Source organism: Tachypleus tridentatus, chromosome 3 (genome assembly GCF_004210375.1).
Source record: "Tachypleus tridentatus isolate NWPU-2018 chromosome 3, ASM421037v1, whole genome shotgun sequence".
NCBI classification, from domain to species: Eukaryota; Metazoa; Arthropoda; class Merostomata; order Xiphosura; family Limulidae; genus Tachypleus; species Tachypleus tridentatus.
Window position 1 is genome coordinate 15313884 of NC_134827.1, and position 15034 is coordinate 15328917.

Sequence of the window (15034 nt, forward strand, 5' to 3'; positions counted from 1 at the left end):
TAATTTGAGTACTTGTTTTAAAATACATTACGCTACTAAAACTCCATGTACAAATAATGAAATGGCCTGGCATGGCCAGGGGGTTAAAACACTTGACTCATAATCTGAGGGTTGTGTGTGCAAATCCCTGTCACACCAAACATGCTTGCCATGAGGGCATTATAATGTGACAGTCAATCCCACTATTTGTTGATAATAGTCCAAGAGTTGGCAGTGGGTGGTGATGACTGGCTGCCTTACCTCTAGTCTTACACTGCAAAATTAGGGACAACTAGCACAGATAGCCTTTGTGTAGCTTTGTGCAAAATTCAAAACAAACCAAACCAAGTAAATGAAAACTTATTTCTCATTGAGTCTATTCAAATGACTAAATACTGTATTATTTTCCATGCTATTTGAATTACTTATAATCAGTACCTTTCCTCAGTTAACACACAATATTTCTACAACAAAAATTTTTTATGAGTTTCAGCTCATGAAAATATAACAGCATCGTTTCAAGTTTCTGTGTATGTCCATTGCATTTCATGACAAAAAATAAGTGCACAAATAAACATACAGATCTTGTTTCCTCTAGGTCTTAATCTAAACTTGTCAATTAACTTTATGGTCTTGCATCTTAAGTTTATTCACTATTAAAAGATTCACTGATAAAAGAGTAGCCCTATGGTTGGCAGTGGGTGGTGGTGTTGACTATTTGCCATTAGTCTTTCATCACTAAATTAGGAATAATCCCATGGAGAGAAAATGGGTACCATCAATACATTTGCCCAAGAATCACCAACGATGCATAAAAATCTAAGTTGTCCCAACAGTCGTAAGTAGCCTCAAGACTTGAATAAAAGACACATGGAATCCAATCTCTCAATCTTAGCAGTAGATATATCAACCAATTAAACCTTTATAGCAGCTAAACAACCATGTCAGATATCTAAAATTTAAATATCAGGTCATCCCTTAAGTAATGTCCGATTTTACATTCAGAAAAAGAGAAAGGATTTCAAATGCTTTAATGTTATTTAATCAATAATGTATGTTCCATTATTATTAATTACTTCCTGACAACCTTTCACAAGCTTCTGAATGTCACTTCTATAAAATTCTTGTGGTTTGGAGGAAAAGAATGTAGAGAGGGTAGTTTTGACATCTTCATGTGTTCCAAGTTCATTTAGATCAAAATAGTTCTGCAAACTTCAGAATAGATGATAATCAGAAGGGGCAAGGCCTGGAGAATAATGAGGATGTGGAAGTTTTTCCCAGTCTAGTTCTTCAGTCTTTGCAGACGTGATCCTTGCTGTATGGGTACATACATTATCCTGATGTAACACAACACCTTTGTGATCCTTGCTGTATGGGTACAAACATTATCCTTTAACACAACACCTTTGTGATCCTTGCTGTATGGGTACAAACATTATCCTTTAACACAACACCTTTGTGATCCTTGCTGTATGGGTACAAACATTATCCTTTAACACAACACCTTTGTGATCCTTGCTGTATGGGTACATACTGATCCTTGCTGTATGGGTACATACATTATCCTGATGTAACACAACACTTTTATGACTGATCAAAGCAGGCTTCTTTTCTTTCAGTGCAACATTCAAGCGCTCTAACTGTTGACAATAGAAGTCTGATGTAATCATTACACTGAGTGGCAGCAACTCAAAGTGGATCACACCAACAATATCCCATCAAGCTCTTAACTTTTCTCGGGTGGAAGTCCATTATGGGCTGTGCTTTAACCAGTTTACCTGCACCATTGTTTGCAGTGCTTAACATTTTTATAAAATATCCATTTTTCATCTCCAATCACTAACCTGTCCAAAAAAGGTGAGTTATGTTCACAAAAGTGTAGAGAAGTGCAAATGTCCACTCTTGCTCTAAAGTTAGCTTCTGTCAAATCATGGGGGACCCATTTTCCAAGTTTTAACACCTTTCCAAGCTGTTGCAGATAATGGTGAACTGTTTAATGGATTGAATTAAGCTTCTGCACTAGTACTTCAACTGTTACAGCACAATCTTCATCAAGTGCACTCAGCAGCAAGTCATCATTAAACTCAATAGGACAACCTGAACGTGGCGCATCACATTAGCTGTAGCCACCTGAACTTCTGAAACCACCTTCGACATTTTCTTTCATTGAGACTCAACACATTAAACACCTTGAATGTCTCGTGTAGTTTCTGCTGCACTATTGTCTTTTTAAACTCATAAAGCATTATAAGCCTAATATGCTCCTCAGACACATCCATCTTCTTGAGGGTTTATTTGATTAATGATTTGAAAAAGTGGAGTTGGGTTAGTTTCTTTTATTTGTCTGAACATTTTTATACACGTCCTACTAGATATTTTAGTCATTAAAGCCTTCTACAAAGACAGAAATGATGATGCACCTTCTGTATTATATTTTTAGGCATTACTTATGGGATGGCCTGATATATTGATTCCTAATTTTGAAGTACTGACCAGAATGAAGACAGCCATTTAACAGCATACGTCATCAAGTAGGCTGTGTCTGGCTTTGAATCAAATAACCATATTGACTGTCATTTTTATCACATGTCCATAGCTGAAAGTGTAATGCTCAATGTCATCACAGAAATGAGCCTTGGATTTTCCGATCTGCAGTCGCCTGCATGATAAACACTTCTAGAAGATTCCAGATTATAAAATAATCCAGAGCTTTAAAGAATAACATTGTGTTTCTGACAAACAGCACACTATGCTATGGTTTCGTCTGCCAGAAATTAAGGACTAGGGAATACACAAAATGAAAAGAATACAATAATAATAAAAATAAAACAGACCGAACCAAAATTACTCAAAAAACACAAAAATTGAGATGATTATACGTAACTTTGGGAAAGTAGAAGAGTCGGATCTTATTGTCATGAGATGGATGTGGTTTTATTAAAGCCACATCGGGCTATCTTCTGTGTTCACCGAGGGACTCGTGGAATGGGAATTTGTTTGCTGATGTTAATATTCTCTCAAAATTCTTACAGTACATTACTGAGGTATAAATACCTCGTGACTGCACGTATTATATTCTTTCCAATATTAAACAAAATCATTACTCGAAAAAACACGGAAATCGAGATAGTTACACGTAACATTGGGGAATCGGGGAATCTAACTCCATGGGCGTACGAGGGAGGGGGTTTGTTTTCCAGAATTATTATTTTTTCAAAACTTTTACAGTATATTACTGAGGTAGTGACGCAATCTACTCTTTCTTAAATAATTTTAAACAAACAAGGGCTTAGGAAATAAACCTCACCCCACATCAACGTTGACGAATAATTGGGTAAACTCTTTTATAGACGAGACATATTTATTTAAAATTAAAGATGTTGGTTGGTTGGTTTAGTATTTAATGGCGCAAAGCAACCAGGCTATCTGCGCCAAACATCCGGTAAAAAAAGATATCATCTCAGAGATGAAGAAAGAATGAAACTGAAAGAGGGGTGGCTGAGAGTTTTGAAGAATAACATTTATATAGTATAAACAATTATTGTTAACAACAAAAATATACGTGTAAAATCACTCAGAATCAATGTGATTAATTACTATATATAATTTTCTGTTTTTTTCATCTGATACTCAGTTAAACACTACAGACACTTCTATTACATCGAAACCCCATATGCTTATTTTAAAGCCTTATAAACCCATTAAAAGAAATCACGTGCAAATAGCTTACTATTCCATATACATATTTGCTTATCTGACCAAAATATCTGTGACGTAATTGTCACTCATGCGAAAGACACATGTTTCAATGCATCTACATTTAAAACACATCGTCGAATTAAACAGTTGCCATGACCTAAAATACGGTATCGATTTTCTCAAATATAAAACATACCGAACTGGACATGTTTACTTAAAACTTAGACAGACAAGAAGACCAAATATTATCCATAATACTCACTTATATAACCAGATACTCTTGTCAACCGCGAACATACATACATAAAAGTAAATTTGATAATCATTTTAGGCTATTTATCAACTTTTACAGCTCGTATTGAACATAAACGTTTGAAAAAGGTTTTATATCATGAAAGTTACCAAAAGGTTACAGTTTTAATTGTGGCTTACACAAAATTTACAGAGTTCCAATATAAGGCATTGTTCCTAAAATCCAAAGGTGAAAAGACAATTGTAGATAATACATAAACCATTTTTTCCAATAGTTCACATCAAGCAAGTTCAAAAGAAAAAATTCCATTGTATAAATTAACCGAGATCTTTTCTTTAGTTTTAATAACTCTCACACTTATTTGGAAAAATAAATGAAGAAACCCAATCGTAAGTTGGTGCCAAGATCCTATGCCCAATGTTTCATAACTTCCTGTCTGTAAATTTAAAAACAAGAAACATCTATATAAAAAATATCAATCGAGTATCAAAATGTAGAAAGTGATGAAAAGAGTATCACGCTTTTAAAAAATTAAGTATTGTCGTTAGTTCTTAAAAAATTATATCCAAAGTCCTCGTTATTTCAATATAGAATTACATATATACACATACACACACACACACACACGGAACAAGGCTCGACGCCAACAAAAATAAATCATTTAAGGAATTTAACTATCAGATTTATATGCTGAGCAATTTATTTTTTGTTAAACCACAAATATTTTAAACGCCAATGTGGCTCCATCTAGTGCTTAGTCGGATGACTCCGAGTTTAAGCAAAGAAAGCATATACCTAAAATACAGCGTTTTCGGAAAGTCACTGTGCACTTATATATTTATTAACAGACATGTTTCAATATAAAATACAGGAGGTAAATATGAATGACAATTATAAACAATGTTGAAAGTGACCCCCGTTGGCATCAATACAGGCCTGGATCCTTCTTATTTTGTTTCTAAACACCGCTGTCAGTTGCTGGCTTGAAATAGACGGAATAAAATATGATTACAAAACTGCACAGTGACTTTCCCAACACCCTGTATTAATACTGTAGAATTCACAGCGCATTATATTTCCTTTTTAAATAGACAAGAATGTTTTAAACCAAAGTTACCCAAGGGAAACTATTTTAAAAAATTAGATGGGACAGGACGAATTGTCTCCATTTGACCCCCTCCCTATACCTTAACAGTATCACAGTTCGTCCTGTTTTAACCCGATATTCTGAACTGGCCATATTTTTTGTTAACCTTCTAAAAGGATAAAACTTACGATTGATTGATTATTACTCCCCCTCATTTGTTTTTCATTTTCTTTCTCTCATGGTGCACCTCAGAGTTCTGTAGCTTTAAATATAAACTGACATATAAAATAATCAACATGTGCTCATTGTGCTATACAAAGTCAACGGCAGCAATTTGTATGTGTTACAGTTCACATCAATATATCCGGTTTCCATAACCAGTTTGCATTTTTCTTTCTTCTATCGGGCAGGAAACACATACTAGTTTTTCTATATTTGTTTAATACAATTCCAACAACAACAAAAACTTCATTAGTTTTCAATCACTGTACCTATCTGATTACAGTAGTCATGCAAACAGCAGTAAGTTTATTATTAATTAATAACACTGATCGTTGAGAAATTATCGAACTTAATTACGTTTACACAAGGTTATTGAAGGCTTACTTTTATTGATACCTGAGTATTTTGATTTCAGTGTGAATTTCTTATTGGTTGAAGAGTAGCCGTATAAGCGGTTGGTGCTGCTGATTGGTTGCCCACCTAACGGTCGGTAGTTATAACTCAACCTTAAAGATATCCATGCATCTAACTAGTGGTTTTGACTTTACTTTAAGTTTTACCCCCAGTCGAGTTACGTACAACCAATTGTGGCACTGATCCATTTTCATTATTATTCTAAAGGTTAGATATAGTGTTCCTGTTATCCTTATCTGGTTTTGTCCACTTACCCTCTTATCGAGCCATTAATACCCAAGAAAACAAATTCAGTAAATCAACCTTGTTTCTGTTTCTCCAAGAAATGTAATAACAAAATCACAAAAAAGTAATTAGAAGATGTTTGCGTTTAGTAAACTAATTTATCTTAAAATGTATATCTGTGTGTGTGTGTGTAAATATATTACTTATAAATGTATCGCGTACTTATTAGGTTATGCATTTACGAGTAATATATCTTACTTATAATCACATCAGCCCAACTTAACAGTATTCGTTCCACCAACTTTCAGTGCCACTTCAACAGAAGTTTTAAACCCGAATTAACAATATTCGTTCCGTCAATGTTTTTTTTGTGTGTGTTTTTATTATAGCAAAGCCACATCGGGCTATCTGCTAAGCCCATTGAGGGGAATCGAACCCCTGATTTTAGCGTTGTATATCCGTAAACTTACCGCTGTACTAGCGAGGGGGGGGCGTTCCGTCAGAATACAGTACCAGTTCAATAAGTTTAAAAACCAGAATTTAACAGCATCCGTTCCACCAGGTTTCAGTATCAGTAAACAGAAGTTTTAAAACCCGAATTAACGACATTCATTCCATCAAAATGCAGTACCAGTTCAACAAGTTTCAAAACCAGGAACTAACAGCATCCGTTTCTTCAGAACGTGTATATTGCACAGAACCTGCTACCTACCATAGAAAAGTAACGTTGTAGGCCTTTCCCGACGTCACGTTTTCCAATTTTCTTCATTATTCTACCAAGAGTATTGTCCATTGGTGGAAAGGTTGTATCGTAACTTACAGTAATTAATATTCTACAGTTTCGCCTGATCCAATTACTTATGCACTCTCTCTAAAACACAAACAAAGAAACAAACAAACAAACGGACTTGAAAAAAGTTGCAAACCAAATACATCCTAACGAACTAGGTAGCAACACCTGACGAAATAGTTCAAGGGCGCTGAGTACGCCAGGACCCTTAGAGGTGTCTCATACACTACAAAATACAAAATGAAGCATATCCAGCAAAGCGACACATTTTTAGTAGACGTTCGGCACTTTGAAGGACGACTTTAATACAGAGTTATACCTCCTACAGGGTCACGCTTGTTTGTAGTAGCTGCAACACACTAGTGACCTCATTCTATTTATTTATGTTTGAGTAAAACGAGAACGGCTTAATAAATGATCAGTGCTTTAGTCACGTATCAAACTCGTGAGAAGCCGTGACCAAGTCGGTATGTTACCATAAGGACTACGGAAGTTTCATTAATTAAATAATTTACAAGTCAAACTATTTTAAGATGATGCGTGTTATAACGCACTTCACGTTTGCGCTAACAGTGCTCTAATACACTAAGAGATGAATGTCAACGTAACAGCTGTACTTATACAGGAGAAGCATTCTAATAACAGCAGTTTCTAGCAGTTCTGTTATGTGGATAAAATTATGTTATTGCTTCAAATACACGATGTAATGGCACACATTGTACAACGCTGCAGTTTTAGGTCACCATTCCTACAGTCCTGCAGTTTAGTATAAGGTTCAGTTTACGAGGACAGCACGAAGGACATATATACGTGTAGAGAAGACGTAAACACGTTCTTTTAAAATTTTTAAGATTTTCTTTATAAATTAGCTTTAATTTAATGCGTTAATCTAAACTACTGAGATTTCATTCTTATGAGATAACTGTATGAAACAACAGTATAGAACAGTTTATCACTTATCTAATATTGTTAATCTCTTTAACACAAAGTAGACACGTTATTGAAGGTCAAGTGTGTTTTATTATAGTTCTAAAAAACATTTGAACAATTTTCGAATCCCCATTATAAACACCATCAATTTTAAACCTTGTATATTATCTTATCAAGAACTGAATTATTAAGAAACACGCACAAATAACAAAAGAAAACTGATTCAGTAACTTAATTGCCATCAACATAATTAACTACGGCATCCTGTAAGTTACAAGAAATATAATAACTCTTGATAACTGATAATAGACGTAGTTATAGAAAAACAGTGACTCGGTATACGACAATAATTTTGCCTATAAACCGAAACCCGCCATTTAAATTACTATCAGATATATTCATTCGTTGAAACAGACATTCTTATATATTTAAAAAGAAAATGTGTATTTTTCAATAACCGATAAAACTGTCCAGTTAAACTTGTTTACATGGGGTATGGAGCAAAAAAAAGAAACAACAAAGCTACAAAAATCTCTTGCTTGTAACAGCAGTGAAGAGTTGACCGCTCTCTCCACGCCCACGAGCATTTCACGGGTCACTTGTCACGAAAATTTGTAAACGAGTAGATGTGCACGCAAGCATGCGTGTCTTAGACAAAAGGACTGGCTACTTCTTGATCAATAACCATCTTCTGCATAAAGGACCATCTTGTATAAATGACGCTTTAGCATGCTAAGTACCACAACAACATTTAATTATCGATAAACTCAAGAAAGTGTGGTCTTTATTTAACGCTTTTCTCCTATACTTATTTTCCCCCGACCCCCAGAACATAGCTATACAGATTCTATTACAGTGGTTATGGGACGTTTAAATAAGAAACACTGAAAGAACTCTTCGAAAATATTCCTAAAATGCATCTCTTGCAAATAAAAGTGGAAGAAACGATTAAATTCGTTTATTTATTTTTTACTATTGGGTAACATTAGAAAGATATTGATATCACGATGTAAACGGGAATAAATACGATCATTTATTGTTTTCTTATGAGTAAAGACGAAACACACATGCGGTGAAAGATGTGCGCGAATACAGTATCTCTTACTTTGTATTACCCTAAAACCATCGAGATGCATATGGTCAAATTTGAAATATACAAAAATATCCTACGTTCTCTCGTTAACGGCTACGCTGTCGCAACGCATATAGTTATTATTATCTTCATATTGTTAATCTTTTAACAAGAAGCAGACATATTTTGAAAGTCACTGTACATTACTAAGGTTATATAAAATATTTGAAAATTATTCAAATTCGCATTAGAAATATCAATGATACGGTACACTAATGGAATACATACGACTTTTATTCCAAATTAGGTTAATAAAGTATACCTTACTGAAATGCAATGATCACTTTTTAGTTCAAGTTCTGACACCACAGTACCTTGACGGGATACACATGATATCCTATTTCAAGTTCTGACACCAGAGTACCTTGATGGGAAACACGTAATGACTTTATATCCCATATTCTGCCGCCACAGCACCTTCATATTAAACACGACAACTTTTTATCCTAAGTTTAATCACCAATCACCACAATACCTTATTGCGATGGACATAGTCACTTTTTATCTCATGTTCTGTCACTTTTAAAGGAGTTAAGACGTTGCCAAGACACAATGTTTTTGATTAATGTGTGTGCTTTGAATAACTCTCCTCTGGCTTCTGCAAATTTCAACAATGTTACTGACCAAAGAGTCAGTGTATTATTTTCAAAATTTAGCTCCATTGGTACCTGTTTGATCAACAGACATCAACTGCATGTATCGCTTCAACAACAGTTGCAGGGATCGAATTTCGTATTCGCATATTCGTAATTGCAGTTTATCGCGAATGTTTAAATGCATGTAACACAAAAACGAATTAAAATATATGAAACTACTTTAAATTATTAAATCATCTGAAGTCATCAAGGGACATTTCCTGTTTGATGACGATCATTTTGTCCCTTTATTATGCACCAAAGTAGGTTTCTCATGTTTGATTACGATCATGTACGTTTCTCTGTTCATCAGTGCATTGTTTAAATAATTTTATTGCTGTGTGCACAGTATTTCATCAGGAAACGTGTGCGAATAGAAAAGTTAAAGTACCAATTCTGAAAATAAAACTGATGACAAGTGGAGTCATCCAACGACGACAAAAAAAATCAGAAACTATTACAATATCTGTTAAAACTGTTAACAAATGGTCAGTATAACAGTGGCCCCCCAGTGGCTCAGCGGTATGTCTGCGGACTTACAACGCTAAAAACTGGGTTTCGATACCCGTGGTGGGCAGAGCACAGATAGCCCCCATTGTGTAGCTTTGTGCTTAATTCAAAACAACAACAGTATAACAGTGTTGTTACAAATATGATAATTTTGTAGAAGTTATATTTAATTTTTCTGTTATGAAACCTTAACATTTTAGTCTTAATGTTTTCGTTTTTCCTGTCACAAATGGTACTGTTGAGAATGTTGTTCGTAGATTTCCCTGGTAAAAGCACTAAATATATAATATAATTTTAGTGTCTTTTATTAACCTGGTACTTGCACAACAATGGGCTTTTCAACTTAATTACAATACATGCTTACTGTAAGACACGAGAATCCAATAAGTCACGTGAAAAAACAACTGCAAATGGTTTTGGTTTGGTTTGAATTTCGCGCAAAGCTACATGAGGAATATCTGCGCTCACCATCCCTAATTCAGTAATGAAAGACTAGAGGGAAGTGAACTAGTAATCATCACCCATCGCAAACTCTTGGGCTAATAGTAGAATCGATCATCAATATACAAAGCCCCACATTTGGACAAGCATGCTCGGTACCGGGGATACTAATCTGTGACACTCAGATTGCAAGCTGAGCGATTTAACCAATTTTAATGAAGGAAGGAACACACAATAGCAAATGAGTATGGATACAACTGTCTTAACCTACATTTAAATATGCTTCATTAAAAATTGTGAACTTATGAGAGACGCATCGTGCTTCCTTTAGACGGTCCCAACAGATGAAGTTACACTGCAAACATCCAACAATGGCTTCGCCCAAAACATGCTTCCACCCACTCAGCAAATGTATGCTAGTGACTTAGACAAGTACCTGGAGGCATCTTGTCTTGCTACGTGACCTACCTAATGCTACCTGCACAGGTAAACAGATAGCTTGAGGCCGTTCAAGGTGACGCGGTTTTCATTGGTTCAACTTACAGGTGGAGCAAGATAGCATCGTTACACGAAAATAAAATATGGGAATGTCCTGCTTCTTATTTTTATACTGTGATATTTACTTTTTTTTATTTGTAAAAATTTTACAGCCAATGCGCTCTCTTATGACATGAGCATTCGCTGCTATGTTTTACAACTGTGTGTTACATGTTTGGCTGATGGGCGTGGTTACATAGTATATTTATCATATTCTCCTGAAATCTTGTCTGACTAGGCCTTGCTTTGTGGCACTAAATGTTGAAGATGATGCAGAGAAAATCACGCAGATGTACGTGAATAAAATTAAAAATTATATTATGGAATAATCGTGATTGTTGCCTTTTGATTCTTGTGTTCGGCGGGTGAAAAAACAGTCTTAGCTCAATGCATTCTGGAATCATCGTAACTGTTGCCTTTTGGTTCTTGTATTCAGCGGGTGAAAAGACAGTCTTGGCTCAGTGCATTCTGGAATAACCGTGATTGTTGCCTTTTGGTTCTCGAGTCCAGCTGGTGAGAAGACGGTCTGGACTGGACATATTCGTGATTTGTACGTAGGTTAAGTTGAAAATAGACCTATGTTAGTGTAAACGTTCACCTGTGTTACTCGAGTTTGATTAGCCATAAGGAGATAAATGTTCAGGAAATTACAGTTGGGTTCTAAATCTATTATGGAAACAGGAATTCACTGTTCATACTAGTCACATTTCTCAAAATGTTCACAGAATGTTAAATGCTTTTCGTACACAAGATTGTTTTTTTTAGTGTTGTTCATTTAGTAAAACTATTTTCTGAAATATTTGTATTTTTTTACTCTTGACTGAAACCAGAACACACTGCGTTAGTCCGCTTACAAATTGACTTTTATACAGCAAAAAAAAATCAATATGGCAAAAGATAACAGTTTTGAACACACTTTGAATACAATTAATTTAGTACACGTGATAGGTTGTTCTAAAATGAGTTCAAATAAAATTCCATCTTAAGTAGGATTTGAGTCCCAGCTGCCAAGGATATACTATCTTACACCATTATGACATTCCCTCACTTCGGGCTTTGACGTACCTCTAGGGTCTTAAAACCAGGGGCGCAAACCTTCTTAAGTTGATTAAACGATTAGGAATTTATTGAACGACCCTCAGTCACCAGTATATGTTTGTTTGTAGTTAAACACAAAGCTACACAACGGGCTATCACTAGATGGCCATCACAAGTATCGAAACCTGATTTCTTGCTTTATAGGACCACAGATATACCGCTGTGCCACTGGGAGCTGCATCTATATAATTAACGCTTAAACGCCTTCTTATTTAACGAACAGTAACCCACTAAATACATAAAATTGTAAAGGTTCGTTTCAAAATGTATCCCATAATGACTACGTTTAATCTAGTGGCTGTAGAGCATGCCAACATTAAACTTTTTTTTTTAATGTTCATAAAATACTAAAAAGTTGTTACGGTTAACAAACTGTAGTTCCGGTTCATATCTATCAGTGTTGCTCCTCTTTTGTTTATAAATATACATATTGTCCATTCAACAAGAATAAACTAATTTTACTACTTTTTTCACTACTTATTTCTCTTTATGTAAAATTGAATGGAGGCTGATGATTTAATATGATCTAAGACAGTTTAGAAACAAAAGAACAGCAATATTTTATCATCTGGAAGAGATGTAGTTTGGGATGAATACTAACCCTTCTAACTCGGCTGGAGTCACCTCCATAGTCTAGCGGACGCATCCACATTCACTGTTATGAATCACAAACTCAAATCTTAACTGATATTCAAAATTTTCCCTTCACTATTATGTCTGTATAAAAGTGCAAGTTCTAACCCTACAATCGTCAACGAGTCCACCAAGATTCCTGTCGAATTCTTAAATAAATTTAACAAAGCGATTCTAAACAACTCATGAACCAAACTACTTGTGGTTACTTGACTTTGTTGATTAAAGGGTCCTTCATAATATGTGTGTCACACACACAAAACATGAATATTGTAATTAAACCTACTAATAAGCGCTAGAACCTCCTATGCAATTTAATCATTAAATGCATGAATTCATGTGTTTATTTTGGCCACTTCTTCATTGCGACTGTTATAGAAGGTAAAAAATTAAAATTACTAAATGATGTAGTAGGTGGACTATGTCGGTAATGAATAACAAAAAAAAAGTCGATAATTTTCAATCTTTAGTTTGCTTTGAGCAAAGCTACACAAGGGCTATCTATCCGTGCTCGCCATCTTTGGTGTAGCAGCGAAAGCCGAGAGGAAAAGCAACTAGTCATCACCAACAGCCGCCAACTATTGGGCTATTATTTAACCAATGAATAGTGAGATTGGTCATCACCGCAAGGGCGAGCAGTTTTGGTGCGACGGAGATTCGAACCCGCAGATTGCTAGTCGAGTGCTCTAACCACCTGGCTATGCCAGGCCCTGTCGTTGTTGCGCATTGCTAATATCAGGAAGGCAGTAGCAATACCTATGTTTGGATGGTCAGGATTGTTCATTGAAATGGTGTTTTAAATATCTCCTTCACAGGTCACTAGAACTTTACAGTTTTTCCTTTTATAACAATGTCTACTTAATAAGCCACAAGTTTTGGGAATGTCTGTAAATGTCACAGCAAAAACTTTGGATTACTCGTTCTTCTTTCTTCTGGTTCTTATTCATTACATGATAACCCAAAACAGTGGTGTTGACCAATTTCACTGATGTGACAGTTTCAAATGTAGTATCCACTTTTATGAGTAGTGTTAAAAAGATCACAGTTCTACTGTAAACGATGTTATTACCCTTTGATGAGTTTTCTTACATTTGGTGTTACTTTATAAAACTTAAGTAGGAGTAAAATAGGAGCATTATTGTATTTTGAACTTAGACAAAATATACAAAATTATATGAAAAACCTTGGAAATGTAGTTATTTAAACCTTTAAACCGTATTACTTAAAGTACGATACTTGAATAAAACAAGGTTTAAACTGGCGAAACGTTGTAACCATAAATACTATACTCTGCTTATCCGACAATAACCAAGTTTTACGTGTTACATAACAGGGGGAATCTCCTTTAGTTCTTTACAAAATACTAAATTATTCACAACTGTCTTCAACTTACGTTGTACAGTAACTGTACGTAAATCACGAATCTAAAAATAATTGTTAAAGCTTTTATTTAGTTTATTCGTTCGTTTATAATTAAGTACAAACGAGCTATCTGTGTTCTGCCCACCAAGAGTATCGAAACCCGGATTCTAGCGTTTGTAGTCTGCACGTATTCCATTGTGCCATTGGGGGTGTGTATTTGGAGTAAAATCAAATGAATACTGCTGGTTGCATAGAACTGCCATCTTTTGTTTGCATTTAGAACCAATCTCATCAGGGAACTCATCACAACAAAAGAAACAGATTTCGCTAGTACTACAGCAAATCATTTAGCAATTGCATCAGCTCTATATATATATATATATATATATATGAATGTAAAACACCACAATGCAGAAACTTACTACAGTCAACAATAATCTATATATTATTAAAGTTAGCTTTCTGAGCGGGAGTTGCACGTTATGTTCATGAGTTCGTGCTGTATATTTTACCTATTCTAGCAGATCGTGTAGAACTAACATATTTTTCAAACTTCACGCGGTCCTGGCTATTCCTAACAACTTCCAACCCAGCATTAGGATAAACGTATTGAAAAAATGATGAATTCTGTCAAAACTCATAAAGTTTACTATTATAATACATATGTACATCAATACTTGACAAAAGTCTGAGCGAACCGATGGACAGATTGTCACCAAACTTGGTATATACCCTCAGAATTAGGGATGGCTAGCGCAGATAGCCCTCGTATAGCTTTGCGAGAAATTCAAAAGTGAAAGAAAAAACATAAAACCATTCTGAGAACTTCGATGATGTAAACACGTTACGAAATTAAACTAATCTCTACAGCGTTCGGCTTGATACGTTACGAGCGTAAATTACCAAGCTTCTAGAGACAATTTGAAATTAATTTTTTAAAGAATAATGTCAATCTAAACACATACCTCTAATACAAGTTGTAGATGGTGTGAACGCTTGTTTAAAACACGGGGTTGTGAATTTACGTATTTACGAAAAATATGGGAAAACTCCCAAAATAAAAGAATCAGCACGTCTTACACAGCAC

The 15034-nt window shown here is 35.0% G+C and overlaps 1 protein-coding gene across 7 annotated transcripts in view; it reads right to left on the bottom strand.

Moving 5' to 3' along the window:
• Window positions 1–15034, bottom strand: part of LOC143246409 (partitioning defective 3 homolog) — a 122426-nt gene that overhangs the window by 62858 nt on the left and 44534 nt on the right. Inside the window, exon 1 of one of the 7 annotated variants that reach the window (XM_076493063.1) lies at window positions 6592–6744. The exons of 5 other annotated variants lie outside the window; for them this stretch is intronic. In XM_076493063.1, coding sequence (XP_076349178.1) covers window positions 6592–6672 — 81 coding nt within the window. In that variant the 5' untranslated portion in view covers window positions 6673–6744. Of the gene's footprint in view, window positions 1–5206; window positions 5249–6591; window positions 6745–15034 lie in introns of those variants that run through there. One more of the 7 variants, XM_076493066.1, reaches the window with a different exon arrangement.